Here is an 18,839-nt window from a genome sequence, read left to right as displayed (position 1 = left end):
TCTCTCTCTCTCTCTCTCTCTCTCTCTCTCTCTCTCTCTCTCTCTCTCTCTCTCTCTCTCTCTCTCTCTCTCTCTCTCTCTCTCTCCTGTCTCTGCGTTCCCTAGAATCGTTTTAAAGGCATTCCACTTGGGCTAAGAAAGTTTCAATTTTTGGAATTTCTAAGGCTTGACCTTTTAGAGAACTTGTCATTTTGTGGAGCAGTTGGTCGTCTGAATTCAGTCTTTAGAGAAATATGAAAATAAAAACTTGTACGAGGAATTGTTGACAGCTGTGGCATATTAATAACGTGTCAAGGCGGCCAGGGTTGCATTTTAAGAACTTTGCTGTTTCTAGTTGGGCTCTTTTTTTTTTTTTTAACATTATCCTTCGTTTGCATATTCTAAATATAACTTGTGGTTCTGCACCATGGGGATGAGTTGGCATGCCTTTCCTTGCTTCCTCTGAGCGCACAATAGGAGGGTTTTATTCTCAATTAGCCGATGCCAAGTGAACTTACAAAGGTCCCTTAATCAATAGCAGTGTTTCCAGAATCTTCCCAAGATGCCAGCAATAGCAGTCTCTGCTCGTACATTGTTCGCAGAACGTCAGAAGTGCCAAATCAGAGCATTCTTCTCAAAATTGAAAATGGAGTGTAGAAGTGATCTCCCTCCCCACACACACACACAAGAAATAACTTTATAGCAAAACCATGAAACTAGGTATCCAGCTACATTTTTTTTTTGAGCTAAAAAATGGGTGTGAATTCTTGTAAAATTCCTTTCCCACCACAGTTTGATGGAAGGAATTTTTGCCTAGCAGTGAGACAAGAGTGGTCAGATCCTAACAGCCAGCTAAATCAAGTAGCTTTGGGGGCCATTCAGGGTGGTGGACTGAAGGGTGTTCTGCCTCTGGAAAGACAGTGGCTAGAGGAAATCAGAGTGCCCTGAAGCATTTATCAGTTCTTTGCCTTCAGACAAAAGGCCTCTGCTTCTCCCACCCCCATCCTAGTCCATGTTCATACTTTGAGCATCTGGAATCCAAAATTTGGTGACTAACCCAGAAATAAGTAAAGCAGTCTGTTTCTTGAGCACTGGCTGCCTCAAAGGGTGCTAAGCGCATAGATTCCTTCAGATCATCTGGATTTTTTTGGCATCCTGGAATGGACAGAACGTGAAAGGTAGAATTAAGGGAATAGAAATTGTTTTTAAAACAGCCACAGTCATTCTTTAGAGTTTCTTTCAGAAGCAATACTAAATGAAGTCCCCCCCACCACACACACACCTTTGTTTTGCTTTATTTTGCTGTTTTTTTTTTTTTTTTTTTTTTCCAAGACAGGGTTTCTCTGAACTAGCTCTTGTAGACCAGGCTGGTCTCGAACTCACAGAGATCCGCCTGCCTCTGCCTCCCAAGTGCTGGGATTAAAGGCATGCGCCACCACTGCCCAGCTTATTTTGCTGTTTTAATTTGTGTTGGGTCTGTTTAGTTTATGCGCTGGCCACTTTGCTGAGGCCACTTGCTCCTTTGTCACTGAGGCATTGACTCCCACCCCTAAGCCACATGCAGCTGGAGCAGAGACAGATAGGCAGGGCATGCTCAGATGTCCCCTAACTCTAAAGAACACAATGACTGGGACACTCAAACCAATGGGGTGTAGGCTACAGTCCCCCAGAGCAAAGGTGACTGAATGGGTTCCCCTGCCAGGGAGACATGGCCCGAGGGGAGCAATCACCTCTCTTCCCTCCAACCCTGCCGAACTTGCAGTGTTAGGCTGTGTTTCTTCTGCTCTGCTAGCTCCCCATGCATGCAAGCTGTGCTGAGCTGTCTGGCCAGTAAAACCAGAAGCTCCCCATGAGGTCCGGTGGTGTTGCAGGGCTGCCCTTCCAGCCCCTGCTCTGCTTTCATTCAACCCTAAGGTTCACTCACCTTTTGCCCTTTGAGCTTCACTTCCTGCCGATTCCTTTTCCTCCCCACATCAGGCTTCCAGTTGTAATACTTTTCCAGTAGGATATTCGGAGAACCCCCCATTAGGCCTACCCTTTACACCCACCAACAGTTCGTGTTTGGCAAGTGACTCCGGAGCAATGGTTCTCGGCCTTCCTAATGCTGTGACTCTTTAATACTGTTCCTCGTGGTGCGACTTCATAGCTGTAATTTTGCTGCTGCTTTGAATTCTAATGAAAGTTTTTGATATGCAGAACATCTGATATGCGACCCCTGTAAAAGGGTCATTTGACTCCCCAAGGGGTTGAGACCCACAGTTGAGAACCTTTGTTCCAGCGACACCAATGGCTTTATCTTTTTTTTTTTATAATTTTTATTCATTTTTGTTCTTTTTTTCTTTTTTCTTTTTTCTTTTTTTGGTTTTTCGAGACGGGGTTTCTCTGTGGCTTTGGAGCCTGTCCTGGAACTAGCTCTGTAGACCAGGCTGGTCTCGAACTCACAGAGATCCGCCTGCCTCTGCCTCCCGAGTGCTGGGATTAAAGGCGTGCGCCACCATCGCCCGGCCCAATGGCTTTATCTTATTCCTTTCGTAGGTGGACTGTGATGTTGGCTAACTATACAACACCTTAAGTTTGTTCATCTGTACAATGAAATTAATAATAGACCTGATCTTATGGGAACACTGAAAAGGCTTTGGGATTGGACAAAAACACTAAAAGGTATCAGGGCGTACCAGGAACATAAAAACACCAGAGACCTACACTGTTAAAATCAGTAGCACTTGCGAATTAGTGGCGGGTATGAGATAGTTTTGGGAAGGCCTTCTTCTGATGTGTGCAGTGCTCTCTGTGGAGTGACTGGCACCAGCAGCTTGGGAAAGGAACAGGTGGTGCCCTATGGCATTCGGGGTGATTTATTGGCCAGCCATTGCTGAAGGGAATCGGCGCCTGCTTGGTGCTGGTGCTGCGACCAAGCCAGGGCAGAGTGCTGACTGGGCAGCTGCTCTGGTTACCACCGAGCCCAAGGCTTTGCTTTCATTATTCCACTTTTTGCTGCATTCTCTCTTCCCTTCCCCTGGGAACAAAGTTACATGCTAAAATTCAACAACAACAAACAAAGAAACAAAAACCATGTTCCGTCTGTTCCAATGAAACCGCTCCATCCGTACTGCGGCTGTGTTTTCAGCTGTTCCCAAGGTGAGTGTACCCACGTGTTCCAAACCACCCGTTGTCTTTAGGAACGTCCCCAAACCCTGCACCAGCGATTCATTTGTTGTATAACCTTAGGAGAGATGCTTGCCCGTGGGAAATCTGAAATAGTACATTTCTGCCTCCACTTTCTAGCCATACTGATTCAGTACTTTAAGAGAAAGAACACATGCCCTTACTACAGTGCTTTGCAATGATCTCAATTGTATCGTCGATTCTTACTTGTCTCGACTTTGCCATTCACCTATCTGGGGAATACCTGAGAGGAAGAAGTTGGTTAGATGTGGAGAAAAGATAGGGTAAGATGTTAGGGGAAATAAATGCAGGGCTTGTTTTTGTCGTTGGCTAGTCCAGGTGCAACGGTTACCATTTCTGAGCAAATAATAGCTTGCTTTGAGAAATTTATGTCTCAAAGACACGTAAAAAGAATTACCATCCGTCAGCCATGCCATATTGCTTTCCCCTTTTGCTGACTTAAACTTTGTGTTGGAATTTTAAAATCGTGGGAACATAGTTGGTGTTGACTATGGAGACTGCGAAATCAAAATATCTAATCTGAAGAGAAAAAGGAGAGGTAGGCAAGGATCCTTGTACTGCACATTGTGATTGCATTTCTCTCCCTCAGTCCCGACATGCCAAGTGCATATTCCGCACCACGAAACTGGCAGAGGGATGAGAAAGAAAAACCTGGGTCCTAACTGGGACAAGCTAATTGGTTGCAGGCTCTCGGGACCACTGCCCCCAATGGCTTGCCTCCTTTCGTTCCCCCTGTAGTAATATTGTAGGGCAAGTGATTGTCACGCGGGGACCGTTGACATGTCCGCCTTGACAGGGACCCGAGCGGAAGGATTCGTTTCTGTGACGATTGCATCAAATATGGAGATAAAGCCAAAATCCAGGATGGATGTTTTTTCTATAACTAGCAGGGAACATCTGCCCCCTGGTGTTAGATCATCAGGTATGAGGGTTTATTAGACCCAGAATTCTCTGCTGTCAAATTGACGGCCTGGATTGAAAATTTAAAAGTTAACATTTCCGGGTTGCTGAAGAAGTACTGATACTTAGAAGCTGTCATCCTCCAGGCTGGGAGTGGACTGGGGAGGACTCACGTGTATCGTTAGCCTCGATAAAATCGTATAGCGACGGGCTCATAGTGCTCGTCCCCACAGGCTCGCTTCAGTCTCCGCTCATGTGGATTTCTCTCCCTCAAACAAAGTCACTGTTTTAGAACTTAACAAAATAATCATTTGTTCAAACAAAACCTACGTACCTATTTTTGCTACCATCAGAACCCCGAGTCTACAAGGATATTAGAGCCCAAATATCCAAAGGCCAAGGCCGTGGGGTGAGTGTCGCATGCGACAGTCTCATGAGTTTATGTTATTGTTGATGAATATGATGACGTTGAAGGGACCAGCATCCTACAGCAGCAGATCACTGTGCCGGTGTTCAGCCCATGAAGTACAGGCAGACATGACTTAATATCTGCAGCTGCATAGACAGATACACAGCAGCCCCTACCCCTTCTTCCTTCATTGCCTTCAGTCTGCTGAATTACATGTCTCTGTAGGCAAAGTCAAATAGACGTTTAAAATTGTAGCATTTCTTTTGTACATAAGTTATACCTATTGCTCAGCTGAAATACACAGAAGTAAAAAATTAACTCACCATCAAAATATGGTTAGGCCAGTATTTTGGCTCAGACATTTTTTTTGCTGCAGTGTGTGTGTGTGTGTGTGTGTGTGTGTGTGTGCATTACTGCAATCCATACTTTGTTTTATATAATGGTATTTTCCAGGCTTAAATTGTTTGGGCCAATGGGGCTCTTTCTCTTCATTATTCATCCCTGCTTAAGAGGAAAAGGGCATGGTTCTAACACATTCGTTAAAGCTTTCAAGTATATAACCACCATCCTTTACCTACTTTTAAGCCAGAGCTAGACTGTAAGCCCCTTAAACGAGAGGCCACATGCGTGGCCATTCTACATATATTCCTAGTGCAACCTTGGCATTTGAAAAAGCGTCAAAATCTTGAATTGGATGAATGATTAAAGAAGAAAATGGTCTTAAGGGCAGGATCTAAACCTTGTCTTCTAGTGAGGGGTAAATTAGCCATCTAAGAAGAAATGCGTTCCTTTCAATGTATCTACAGAAATTACAATAATTGGAGCAAACAGTGAATCTTTCAAGTCACCTTCCCCTCCACCCCAAAAGTAACTCATTGGAGTCCCTTTAATTTTTATGTGTGACACTTGGGGAATGTGCAGCCTTCTCACCTTTAATCCTTCTGGTTGCTATGAACCAATTATCTACTAAGCAAAAAAGGGAGTTCTCTGTCTTTGCTCTGTGGAAGGGGAGATGGCCGCAGACCCCTCCTCGTAACCCCTTCTCTTCTTCCTCCCCTAGGCTGCTGTCTTCGCCATGATTCCCTGCAGAGCGGCGCTGACTTTTGCGCGATGTCTGATCCGGAGAAAAATCGTCACACTGGACAGTCTAGAAGATTCCAAGCTCTGCCGCTGCTTAACCACCATGGACCTCATCGCCCTAGGGGTTGGAAGCACTCTTGGCGCTGGGGTTTATGTCTTGGCTGGGGAAGTCGCCAAAGCAGATTCTGGTCCCAGTATTGTGGTGTCCTTCCTCATCGCCGCCCTGGCCTCGGTGATGGCAGGACTTTGCTACGCAGAATTTGGGGCCCGAGTCCCCAAGACTGGATCTGCTTATCTATACACATACGTAACGGTTGGAGAACTGTGGGCCTTCATCACTGGCTGGAATCTCATTCTGTCATATGTCATAGGTAAATTCCAAAATCAAATATCGGTTGTGTACAGGTTAAAAATAGCCATCCAGAGACTCTCGGCACTGGGGGGTGAGCCTGCACTCTCAGCTTGTTCCCTCGGCTCATTTTTGTCATCTCTAAAATACATCCTCACTGCCGAAGTCTTCCCCCTTGAATTCATGATTCTTAATGGGTTTGAAAATTGTTTGAAGTTTTAAAAAAATTTTTCTTTTCATGAGTTTGTGTGGTGTGTCTGTGTTCACATGTTTGCTGGTGCATATGATTCTGTCTTCGAGGGCACAGGGAGGTCCGAGAACATATCAGCATCTTCCTCAATTGCTCTTCCCTTTTTTCTCTGAGGCAGGATCTCTCAGTTGAGCCCAGTGGTTACATTCCAGCTCAACTTGGCCAGCTTGCTCTCGGCCCCGCCCCTGCCTTCCAAGGCTAGATTTAGAGGCTGTGCTCCCCAGTGCTGACTACTTAAGGGTCTGACTTGACATCTTGCTTGTGCGGCAAGTGATTTTAACTGCTCACCCATCTCCCTAGCTTCTAGAAAGTTCTTTTTTACAAATAAAGTTGCCTAATATGAGCATTTACACACCTGTATGAGGTCTACCTGGGCTAGCAAGACCCTGCCTCAAAAAGAAAGAAAGAAAGGAAGGAAGGAAGGAAGGAAGGAAGGAAGGAAGGAAGGAAGGAAGGAAGAAAGAAAGAAAGAAAGAAAGAAAGAAAGAAAGAAAAGTGTTCTTGTATATGTAATAGTAATTTGGTTTTCTAATGTGATTAAAGTTTCAGCCGGTGTGAACTAAGCCAGGTTTATCCAGGATCAAGTAAGCAGATGAGTTTCGCTAATTTCCTACCTGTAACCTTTTATTCTCTGAACATTCTGCTTTTGGGAAGGTACATCCAGTGTCGCAAGAGCGTGGAGTGGCACCTTCGATGAACTTCTAAACAAACAAATCGGTCAGTTTTTCAAGACGTATTTCAAAATGAACTATACTGGCCTGGCGGAGTACCCAGACTTTTTTGCTGTGTGCCTTATACTACTTCTGGCAGGTAAGAAAACCAGTCCTATGCTGCCCCTGTAATGGCACCACACCAAGCCCACCCACATCCAAAGTAGGCTATGCAAATTGAAGCCTGGATTCTCGGAATGAGGTCAGCGTGTCCTATCAAGGCCTGTAGGATCAGTGTGGGTTCACTGTGGGTTTTATCTCCCCCATGTTTCACAACGGGATTCAATGTGTGTGAAAGGAGGCCCCTGGCTTTGCAGGGGAAGGCACCTGGATTGCAGTAAGTCATAGGATGGAGGTGCCCGTCTTTGTTTTGAGAGCATCGGTCTTTAGATACTAATGAGAGACATTCAAGAAGCGGAAGGGTATTTCCATGAGGAAAAGAAAAATGTAGAGTTTCATGGTATTGTTTTACCCTGTTAAATGCAACTCAGGCCATTAGCAAACATATTAGTTCTAGAAAAAAAGTGCTGTTTTCCTGTCGTGTGCCTACTGCAGACACTTGTTTGAGAAGGAAGGATCCAGCTACCGGGGATTATCTAATGCTGATATCCCATAGACAGACAGACTCGGTAAGGGACCTTCCACCAGCGTGGTACGACACGACAGTGCTTTAAACAGGCTCAAGAACTACCGTAGGGGTATCCAGGCTTTTCGTCTTTCTCTGCTGCTCACTGCGTGCAGGATTTGAAAGGCGCGCTCCGTCTCTTCCTCCCTCAGTGTGTTCATTCATGAACCGTGAATACCGCCGACTGCCTCGCGCAGCTCCTGGCATAGAGCGCAGTGTGCACGCAGATGGCAGCCAGTTTTATTGTGTACGCATAGTTAATCCCTGCTGTCCCTTACATGGGCTCTTTGAGCATTTTTCTCTTACGACTGTCCTTATCTACAGACCCTCTTAACATCGATCTGTTTGTTCCAGCTTCTTACGTGATTTACCCTGAGGAACTGGCCTCTCGCTTTCCTGTTCTGCCTCGTCCTCTGTTCTCTCCCTGGGCTCAACGAGTGTGACAGAAATAATCTTCTATTAGGAAATGTTTTACCTGGACAGTTTCACACTTCAGAAAATAGCCTTATGTTAAAAAAAAAAAATCTGCCGCATTAGTTAAGAATGTTATAAAGATGGGGAGATAAACATGAACAAATTCCATAGATCCATAATATTGTGCCCTTTGCTTCAAGCATTAAGAGAAATACCTTCCGGGTCGCTGACATGGCTAAGTGGGTAAAGGTGACTGCCGTTAAGCACGAAGACCCAAGTTCAGTCCCTGGAGCCGCAGAAGGAGGAGAAACCAACTGCCCAAAGTTGTTATTTTATTTCTACCCTTGAGCTCCCGCCACCTCCCTTCCCTACCCATATGAATACAAAATCTTTTCATTTTAAAGTTTTTTTTTTTAAAAAAAGAAATACATCCATTATTTTTCATTATGTCATATTAAATAAACTTTACTGATTTGGTTTAGTTTCAAAGCAGCCTAGTTAATATGATCATGTTTTATTTAGAAATGGCTTCCATAAACTTAAAATATTCAGCTTTACTCTCTTAATAATGAGAAGTCTGTAGCTGTGGCTGTTCAGAACCGTTCGGTTCTATAGCGACGAGACCTCTGCTTCAGCCTGAGTCTGTGTCCGCTGCTCAATTCCCTTCAGAATCTCTTTAAATGTAGTCTAAATTTACATTAAAACTTTGTCCCTAGAGCATTTGAAAATGAAAATCCCCCGCCATAAGTAGCGGCTCAAACAAATTGCAATGCCACATGTCCGCTGAAACTTGTTTTATGAAAGTTACCAGGGAGTCATGGGTAGCGTTCAGATGAGGTATTTACTGGGATCGAATCTGTTGGTGGCAGATAGAAACTCAAGTAGAGAGTGTGTTGGCATGTTTGGAACCTCATATAGAATGTGGCTGTGGCTCTGTTCTTCTTGAAGGTGGGCACCAGAGGCATCTCACCCAATTGCCAAGAGTCCATAGTTGTGCCGACCCCACAGCGTTCCTTCATGCCATTAACGCGGGTTGTTTTTTTTTTTTTTATAGACACAGAGACAGGCTTTATTTACAAGGTTCACGTAGGGAATGCTATACTGGGTGTGTGTGCGCATGTCTGTGTGCACACGTGCATACATACACATATGCCATACATATGGCCATGCAGGTAGCCGTGGGAATTTCCCACTTGCCGGGCCTTTTCCCCCGAGCACTGGAGAGCCCTAGCTCTGAGGCACTACATCGTGCTAAAACTTCAAAACATTTTCTTGACCGTGTGTCTTTCTAGCCTGACTCACCAACTCCCGTTCTTCGCTTTGTGTTGAGTGTGTTGTTTTGTCAAGAGTGGGAACGGTACATGCAGAAGTGAAATGCCGCTGTTCTCATCTCTGCCTGCACGGTTCTGCTTCTGCGGCAGTGGATGCTGTGGACGCAGGGGAGAGTCTAGCAGAGCTGTGGCATTGTCTTTCCAGGGCAGCCATTGCCCCAGTAGTGAAAGCTGGACTAAGAGCCACACTTCATATAGTATATCAGGTGGGTTAAAGATGAAGATAGGGTGAGCATAATGGTCTTTTAAAGCTGAAAGGAGACATGAATGTTTGGGGGGAATCTTATTAAAAGTAGCTATTAAGATAGGTGCATGTGGGTTATTCTAGCAACTTTTTACATTTATATGCAATATGTTAAGGTTAAAAGTAAGTTACAGGATTGGGACTGAAGTTCATCGTGAGCATTTGCCTAACACACGCAAGGGCTCGAGCTCTAAATTTACCACTGAAATAAATCAAATGAAGTCATTTTTAAAATGATGGAGATGAAAAATATTACCATGAATGGCTGGCAGAGAGCTAATGACATTAATATCTATAAGTACTTATAATGTCTATAAGTACCTCTTATAAATCATTATGAATAAAATACTCTGACTTAAAATTCATGTAATGTACATGGTGCCAAATCTTCTTCTCTATAAAAATTTATGTTCTGGGGCTGGGAAGATGACTCCATGGGTAAAGTGGCTGCCTCACAAGCATGAAAATGCGAGTCTGGATCCAGAACTGCTCTAAAAGCCGGCAATGGCAATGGGCATCTGTAACCCCAGCACTGGGGGTGGGAGGAGCTAGGGCAGGAGGATCCCTAAACCCCTAGAGCCTACTGGACAGATGACCTAGTCAAAAATGAGGAGCCCCAAGTGTAGTGGGAGACTCTCTCAAAAATGAAGTTCAGCGCAGTCAAGAAAGACACCCATTTCAGCTTCTGGCTTCCATGTGCATTCTCATGCACACATGCATGCACCCACACAGACACGCGTACATACTACACACACACGTACTATATACATACTTACATGCATACACACACAGACACACAATGCATGCACTCTTAATTTGTAGACTATTGTAAGGAAAAATGTTAGAAAATGCACAGGGATATTTATATAAGATGGTAATGATGTCAGTGCTGTTTATAAAATAAAACCAAGAGTGACCTAATTGTCTATAAATAAGGGATTAAAGCATCTCCACATAGTATGTCATGCAGCTGTTAAAACTGATGATAAATTTGTTGATACAGAAATATATGTGTGTGCATGCATATGTAGAATTCTACGGGAATACCATAGTTGATCGTTATTCTTTATACTATTCGGTTTTTTTTTTCAAACTACTCGAATAGGATATTTATGTTCTTAGTATAAAGTAATTCTATCATATAAGAGTGGGTTTAACAGAGAACTGTTTTGGCATGGCACCTAGGAGAATTATTTTCTGGTGATGTGATCAGAAAGTGCACGGCAGACTTTTACATTAGCCCTGGAATAGCTGTTAAGGAGACAGCCTTCCAAATGAGGGAGTTCTGCCTGTGCCTGCCGTGGTAACAATAACTAGAGTTACTAGACCTACACAGACAGCATGGAGCTCTCGAGTGTGAGCACAGTCTGCTTCCAGAAATCGCAATCAGTGGCGTCTTCAAAGGCGTTGCTCCACAGAAAAGCAATTGTGTGCACTAGCAATGGAACTAAAGAAATGGAAGGTAAATGCATGACTGCTAATGCAGGAATAGCCAATGCACGCATTAGCACCAGGGTTCCATTGCCTTGTCTGTGGCTGAAGAGCCCATGGTAACGCCTTCTCTTTTTTCCATAGGTCTGTTATCCTTTGGAGTAAAAGAGTCCGCTTGGGTGAATAAATTCTTCACAGCTATTAACATCCTGGTCCTTCTCTTTGTCATGGTGGCTGGGTTTGTGAAAGGAAACGTGGCCAACTGGAAGATCAGTGAAGACTTCCTCAAAAACATATCAGCGGGTGCCAGGTAAAACGTTCAGTTCCTCTCCACTTCCCCCCTTCCTCCCCCCCCCCCATCCTCTCCTCGTTATGTGTTAAGAGTGCTGTTTTCCGAGAGCAGCACTTCTCAGTCTTGTTGGTGCTGAGACCTTTCTGGGGCACGGTTCTAGGATGTGACCCCTCTGCCCAGGCTCCCCAAACTAAGGTAGGGATGAGCTTCCAGCTGCGCCACTGGGTGAAGCTCTGCAGATGCTGGCTCCCAGTGCAGCCTCTAGGGTGGAGTCTAGTCCCTGCAAGAGCTTCCCCTCTGCCTTCCAACAATTCACCAGGGGGCGAAGGGAAATTTTCTTACCTTTATTGTAGAGCATGGCTCACATATGGGATCTCAGATGTCAAAATCCTGCTTCCTGTGTTCCTCCGTCTAGCAACATCTATAGAGCTCAGCACAGCGGTGCTCACAGGAGCCCGAGGCGAGGGAATGGCACATGTTTAAGTCTAGCCTGAGCTGTATTTCAGGTTCCAGGCCAATGTGGGCTCAAAGTAAGACCCTGTCACACACACACACACACACACACACACACACACACACACACACACACACTTTGGTCTGGGCCTTCTGTATTTGCTGTTGAATAGCCTGTAGTTGGATGTCAGAGACATAGAGGTCATTATAAGGGAATCTACCATGTTCCCCAGAACAAGATGACAGAATAAAGTTTTGGATTTTATAAACATTAGCTCCAAAGAGCCAACGAGGAACATCAGCCTTCCAAGAATGTGGTTGGAGAGAAATCATCAGAAGGTACAGTGTCCATGAAGTGGCTGACTGTGTCTGTTCTTTCCTTCAGGGAACCGCCTTCTGAAAATGGCACGAGCCTCTATGGGGCTGGTGGTTTTATGCCCTATGGCTTCACAGGAACTTTGGCTGGTGCTGCAACTTGCTTTTATGCCTTTGTGGGCTTTGACTGCATTGCAACCACTGGTAAGGGCAGTGTCTCCTCGAGAATTAGAAGGAAAGGGTACCACAGGCGTAGCTACATGTGCAGCAGAGGGTCAAGGAGACAGGATGAGATGAGGGGTGGGAAGGGTACCAACTCCAGATCCACCTGCAACCCATGTTACATCTGACACAAAAGCCACTGGGTGTAAGTCTCAGAGCCCTGGTGTCTGTCCTGTCAAGGGCAGCACCTCCCCTGAGGATATTGTGACGACCACCAAAGACAACACATCTGGCTGATCGGATGAGGAATCTCTGTAACCTTTTGACTTAGAGCTCTGTCCCCTCCAGATGGTCATTGTCTTAAATGGTCTTTTCATTCACCAGCCAAAATACTATGCCAATTCTTTTCTCTTTATCCCAGGTGATACCCATCCCAGAGTTGTTTTTTTGTTGTTGTTGTTGTTGTTTTTGAGCTTTCCAGTTGCACAGCCTTGTAACTGACTCTGTCTGGGTAGCTTCAAACATTAATCTTGTAAGATGCATATTCTGATAATTTTTTTTATAGAAACTAAAGTTTCATATATATGATTAAATAAGTTTGCTTGAAGCCTTACAGTTCAAAAGCTCACAAAATACCAGTGCAGCTGTTTTCCAAATGACATCAACCACCATTCAAGACCTAAACACTTAAGAGTGCTCGTGTGTCTCCCCCTCCCCGACCATCCAGCCTTCTGCAAGGAGGAAACTGACTTGACTTGTATGTTCCATTGTTCGCTTCACCCTCTGCTGCTTTGATCATTTTTTTTATTAATAGTGACATATCCTGAAGAAGAGAAAGGAATCTTTATAGGAAATAGATAGAGCTCACTAAGAATGCAGAAGGGACAAAAACTTAGTAGAACGACCACCGAGGAGGGGGATTTGAGCCACAGGAAGTCCCTAAGCCGTTCGATTCTTTACTAACCTTCCGTTCTGTTTTTTTCCTTAGGGGAAGAAGTCCGGAATCCCCAAAAAGCTATTCCCATTGGAATAGTGACTTCCTTACTGGTTTGCTTTATGGCCTATTTTGGGGTTTCTGCAGCTTTAACGCTGATGATGCCTTACTACCTCCTGGATGAGAAAAGCCCACTTCCGGTAGCCTTTGAATATGTCGGATGGGGTCCTGCCAAGTATGTTGTTGCTGCAGGCTCCCTCTGCGCCTTGTCAACAAGGTACATGTACTGTCCTTGGGGCTCTCGGGGCTCTTGCAAAGTGTAGTCAGTGTCTTCAGATTTGCTTTTGTGGGTTTCGAGAAGAGCTGTGTGGTAGAATACTTGGTGAGCATTCTGGAGGCCCTGGGTCAGCACCCTAGCCACTGCTACCACAAGACTGATTATATTCTAAAAATATCCTAACATGAGGAACGCATTATACAACTATGCACTCAGTGAATAATTTGCCCAGAATCCCTGTCTAGAAATCTTGAGGGATTACATAAAGCCTGAGTGACCATCATCAGCTGTGCTCATTTTTTTTTTTGTTTTGTGTTTGTTCTTTTTTTTTTTTTCTTCAGGATAATGGTGGTAGCACTGGGACACACACACATCTGTGTCACACATAATCACATGCTCTGTCAGACACCTTTGGGATGCCCATGTTCCTGGCATCAGTATTGCTTGCATTGTGTCAGTTGGAGATCATACACAGACTTCACACTTGGGACAACTGTCCAGGAAGTAATAGTGTGTCTGGGACTGGAAGCCATATGTGGCGTCATTTTTTATAATGTAAATGTGCGCCTGAGCCTTTTTTCCCCTTTAGTGCTGACCAGACTGGATTTATTCAAGAGACAGAATCACCATTCTGAAATTACCAGTGGAAATTCTTTACTTATATGAAAAGAAAAGGGAATTTGATTGCCAAATGTCCGTCTTTTCAGTAGCTACTTATTTACTATGTTACAGCTCATGCCTCAAGTTTCCAGAGCCGCTCATATGATCTGGAGCAAAACATTTCATTCTATTCCGTGCCACACTTCATAGGAGAATAGTCTCACATGGAGAATATCCTTTTTTTTTTTGTACCCAAGAATTCCTTTTTAAAATTGAAAACGATTTTCACAGTTCTGAAACGAGAAAATTTTCTCAATATAATTTATCAACATGACTTTTTTTTCTTTCAAATGTGTTTTTAGTCTCTAGTCCTGACAATACTAAGTGAGTTTAGGAGTTCTTCATCATCTGCTGTTGACGAGGTTCATTATGAAGAACTTCAAATAGCTTAAAGTTCAAACCCTGATGATAGTGTGTCACCGTGACCTGCAAAGGGATGAAAGGACCCCCGTGGCTCCATCCGCTATTGATGCACAGCCTACTACGGTGGTTGGTCCTTACATGAAGATAATTTGAATTTCTGGAAACTTTGGCTGTGCTGTCAACTTTGAACAAAGGTTTCTCAGTTTACTCTGTTGAGTTGGCATTGTACAGAAACCGACAGCTGCGTTGGTGTGGAAATGTGAGACTTATTTTTTTTTTCCATTTGTGCAAGGATAACACACTGTATTAAATATACATATCGTCTTACCTATGTGGGTTTGATGACAGAAACTAAGAAAGTATTCTCTAAATAGTGGGGGAAAAGATACTGAAAATTAATAGATGTTTTTGGACACAAGATCTTGTTGTATAGCCACAATTGGCCTGGTACTCACTATGAAGTCCAAGCTAGCCTCAAATGGTTCAGCAGTCTTTTGCCTCAGCTTCTTAACTGATGGGGTTTCAGGCATGAGCCACCATGTCCAGCCCCGCCATTAACTTTTTATTTAATTAAATATTAATTTATTTATTAATAAACATTAATTAAGATAAATTATTTTACCTCTTTTTCTTAAGTAATTACCTTCACAACTGAATCATCTGTGGAATGACATAAGCAATAAGTGTAAATAATTCAATTTATCTTAAGAAAAATTGTACATTAAACCTCACTGTTACTAACATTTAATTGTAGCTCCTTCTATATACTAAATCTATAGTATGTTGTTCTTAAAGCCATTCTTTACCTTGATAATTTTAATGCTTGGAACTATTACATGTTATAGTTATAGGATGCAAAATCATGGTACTATGAAAATACACAATCACTATATAAACGGGCGACTTACTGCGACATAAAATTGACCAGTCTTTTTCATTACCCATTATTTTGGGAATTTTGTTTTCTGAATTGTGAATGCTAAAAAAAAATCTTAAGTGTTTCTTACTTCATTTTATTTTGCAAGAGCTAATTCAGTTTTAATTCAGTAACAATCATGGCTATAACCAAATGACTTGCAGTTTTAGTCTTATCATTTTGCTGGGCAGATACTTGCAGAAGTTATAAGTAACACCATGGCCATTACTGACTGGCAGGTGTGTTTAAATGCCCAACCGCAGCACACTGTAAGACCACATGAGTCCTCAGCCACAGCTGTCTTGACGAGTGTTATCCAATCACGGTGTTTCTGTTCTGGGTGTGGTCACGTGTGATCGTGCATGACTGTGTTTGCCATACTGCATGTCTTTGCTTTTTACCCAGTCTTCTTGGATCCATTTTCCCAATGCCTCGTGTAATCTATGCTATGGCGGAGGATGGGTTGCTTTTCAAATGTCTAGCTCAAATCAATTCCAAAACGAAGACACCAATAATTGCTACTTTGTCATCGGGTGCAGTAGCAGGTGAGAGAGCGTTGACTTTTACTAAGGAAAGGGGGATCGTTTTTCGTCAAGAACTCTGGAGAATGTAGACCTTTAGGTGGTTTTTCTATTTCGGATTAGCATAAAGTTCAATGACTTTGTGACTTCTCTATTTTGGTCTCTCTGTGTACCTATATGTACCCTTGTAGAATAATACTCAACTCACACTGGATTATGAATTTTTCTATTCTAGTCTTCTGGGTTCTATGTTCCCCTTACCCCGCATTCTGTTTGCCATGGCCCGGGATGGCTTACTGTTTAGATTTCTTGCGCGAGTGAGTAAGAGGCAGTCACCCATTGCTGCCACAATGACCGCGGGGGTCATCTCTGGTAAGCTTTACAAACACAGGTTTCTCCATCATTGGACTAAAACGTGCTGTGCGCATGCGTGGACTTAAAAAGGGTCTGCATGCTGTGCATGTAAGTTAAGAACACAATCATGGATAAATTACTGTGTGAGTATCGGGATTAACATCTGACAATTACGGTGATGGTGAAACACTGAAATTCATTCATAGCTAATCACTGGGGACTCTGTGTTTTTCCTACTTTAACCATTGAGGCATCTAACCCATGTGTGAGGAGCTGATGACTCTCTACTATGTATTAGATATCACTCTTCTAACTGTTGAATAAGCACATAAAGTTATAATTTGGGCACAGAAAAATTTCTAAATTTTAAATCATTGCTTAATATTGGAAATACTGATTTTAAAATAATGATTGCAGGACTATTAGAAAGCTAAACTTTACCAATTCTTAGTCCAGTGTAAGAAAAGAAATGCCAAAGGTAATCCGAAGTTGGTTGTCCTCTCTGCCCAGAGTGAAGTGGGTTGCCCAGCAGGGTTAGACCTGTACCCTCTCAGCCCCCATTAGGAACCTAGCTGTCGTCCAATAGTTTGGACTTGTAGGTTTGGACTTCCAGAATCTAGATTGCCTACATTTTGATATGCTATGATGTTTGTGTTAACTATGTCTGGCCGGATTCTTAGAGCATGCGGAAGGTTCCAGGGGTAGCATAGCCTGAGACAATGGACTTAGTAGCACTTGGCTGTTTGTAGTCATTACAAATGTGCTACATGTTTGATAATCTATTATATAATTATACCAGTAATGACGTGTCTGCAGAGTGGGGCATGGGGTGCATATCCAGAGAGGAGATGAATGTTGTAGAGTTGTAAATACAGGAAAGCTCTGCCTGTAACTGCCCACTGTAACCTTCTTAAGTCAGCCTGTCTATGAAACAGGAATAGTTCTATCAAGAAAGACCATGGGAAGTTGCTAGATTTGGTAAAAGTAAGTAAATAAATAAATGTCTAATATTGTCCATCTTACGTAACTAAAAAGGAACTAATTTCCTCTGCTCCTAGAATGACTGACTGAAGATAAAGTGAGTTCATAGATGATAAAACTTAAAATGAGGTCTAGGACACCATATAATTTAAATGTGGTGTTAGCCATTTACTAAGACAGGGAGTATTATGTAGTAAATTCAGCTACTATAAGGTATTTTTACTTTTTAACATTGTTGAGATTTTGTGTACAGGATCGGAAGTTGATTTTTCATAGCTAATCAGTCTTCCAGAATGTGTGGTTTTAATTTGATTAAAGTTTACTCTACATCCAAAATATTATTTCACTGAAGAAAATAAATATTATTTTGTAAAGACTATTTAAAATATGTTGAGTTGTATATAACTTGATACAAATGAAATTTAAAGTGGTTATATAACTTGTACACAGCAAACTGGTATTTTCTAGCAGGGCTTGTTTACCTTCCGAGACCTCAAAAGACGGTGTTCTGTCGTATAGTATGTTTTAAATAATCATAGCAGGTGTATTTAATGTTTCCTAAGGAACTGGGGGCTTTGAGTCTTAGCGTTGGCAGTTTCTATAGCCCAGAGACTCTCCTATGACGTTGTGAACAGAAAGAGTATCAGTCAGCTGTCCCTGAGTGAGTGAGCAACTGGAGGAAATGTCCTCAGACACGTTTGGTTTTACCTTTCCCATCTGTTTCCCGATAGCTGTGATGGCATTCCTGTTCGACCTGAAGGCCCTTGTGGACATGATGTCCATCGGCACCCTCATGGCCTACTCTCTGGTCGCAGCCTGCGTGCTCATCCTCAGGTGAGTCTCTGGTGGTTCTGGAGGGCGTGTGGCAGATGGTAAGCAGGGCGTGGAGACAGCAAGGACTGCAAAGAGCCAGCCGCAGTGTCACCAAGGTGGGAGGCATTAAAGCAGTAAGATGGAGTATGGGAAGCAGACTTGACTTCTAGCAAAAAGTCAAGTACAGTTTGACCCTTACCAATAGCTTGTCCCAGTCCACAAGGCTGTTCATTAAAATGTGTGGAGATACATAAACGTGTTGTATCTTTTTGAATCATAAATACTAGCAGACTGACAAATAGGCCCCTACTCTTGACTACTACATGATATTGCCTTTACAATATATCCTGAATGTTATTCCAAGTCAATAAATGTATCTACCAAATATGTGCGTAGTTATTAGTACTTTTAGCATTAATGACTTAGTGCTAAGGTTTTCCCTAAAGACCTTATCAAGGAGTCACCAACAAATCGATGTAAATGATGCTCATGGAAAAGGTAGACTGAGAAGTGTGGAGAAAACATGGCTGAGGATAGTGGTGTAAGTGAAGGTGCATTTACAGTGGCTTCTTCTCAGGAAAAGCTGATATTTCGCTGTATCGATAACTATTCCAGTTTGAAGATACAGAGCCATAAAATTTGAATTTTTAAAAGAACATTATAAATTTACATTAAGAAATAATAAACGTTTATGTCTGCATATATTCCAAGATGAGCTTGTACCAAAATGCTAATGGGGATTAACTTAATGGCGCTATTGGTCACTGTGGCACCCTTCTGAATTCCTTTGTGCATTTTCCTTAGTGAACGCGTTTCTTTTCCTGGGGAGGGGGGCGTTTCTGAAATAAGCAAGGGCCGCAGGTACTAAGGAAGTGAAGCATGCGATACAC

At 43.0% G+C, this 18,839-nt stretch overlaps 1 protein-coding gene across 2 annotated transcripts in view; it reads left to right on the top strand.

Annotated features, from left to right (window-relative positions):
- The window catches only part of Slc7a2 (solute carrier family 7 member 2), a 57,422-nt gene that overhangs the window by 28,673 nt on the left and 9,910 nt on the right, over positions 1-18,839 (top strand). The window contains exons 2-8 of one of the 2 annotated variants that reach the window (XM_050147197.1): positions 5,535-5,925; positions 6,808-6,963; positions 11,053-11,218; positions 12,039-12,172; positions 13,119-13,341; positions 15,686-15,825; positions 17,868-17,970. In XM_050147197.1, the coding sequence (XP_050003154.1) occupies positions 5,550-5,925; positions 6,808-6,963; positions 11,053-11,218; positions 12,039-12,172; positions 13,119-13,341; positions 15,686-15,825; positions 17,868-17,970 (1,298 nt within the window). In that variant the 5' untranslated portion in view covers positions 5,535-5,549. Of the gene's footprint in view, positions 1-5,534; positions 5,926-6,807; positions 6,964-11,052; positions 11,219-12,038; positions 12,173-13,118; positions 13,342-15,685; positions 15,826-16,036; positions 16,174-17,867; positions 17,971-18,839 lie in introns of both variants that reach the window. The other variant, XM_050147198.1, reaches the window with a different exon arrangement.

This window comes from Alexandromys fortis, unplaced genomic scaffold, assembly GCF_014885135.2.
Source record: "Alexandromys fortis isolate MF-2015 unplaced genomic scaffold, M_Fortis_MF-2015_v1.1 scaffold_32, whole genome shotgun sequence".
Taxonomy (NCBI): domain Eukaryota; kingdom Metazoa; phylum Chordata; class Mammalia; order Rodentia; family Cricetidae; genus Alexandromys; species Alexandromys fortis.
Note: the sequence above shows the minus strand (reverse complement) of the source record. Positions and strands in the feature narration are given on the sequence as shown.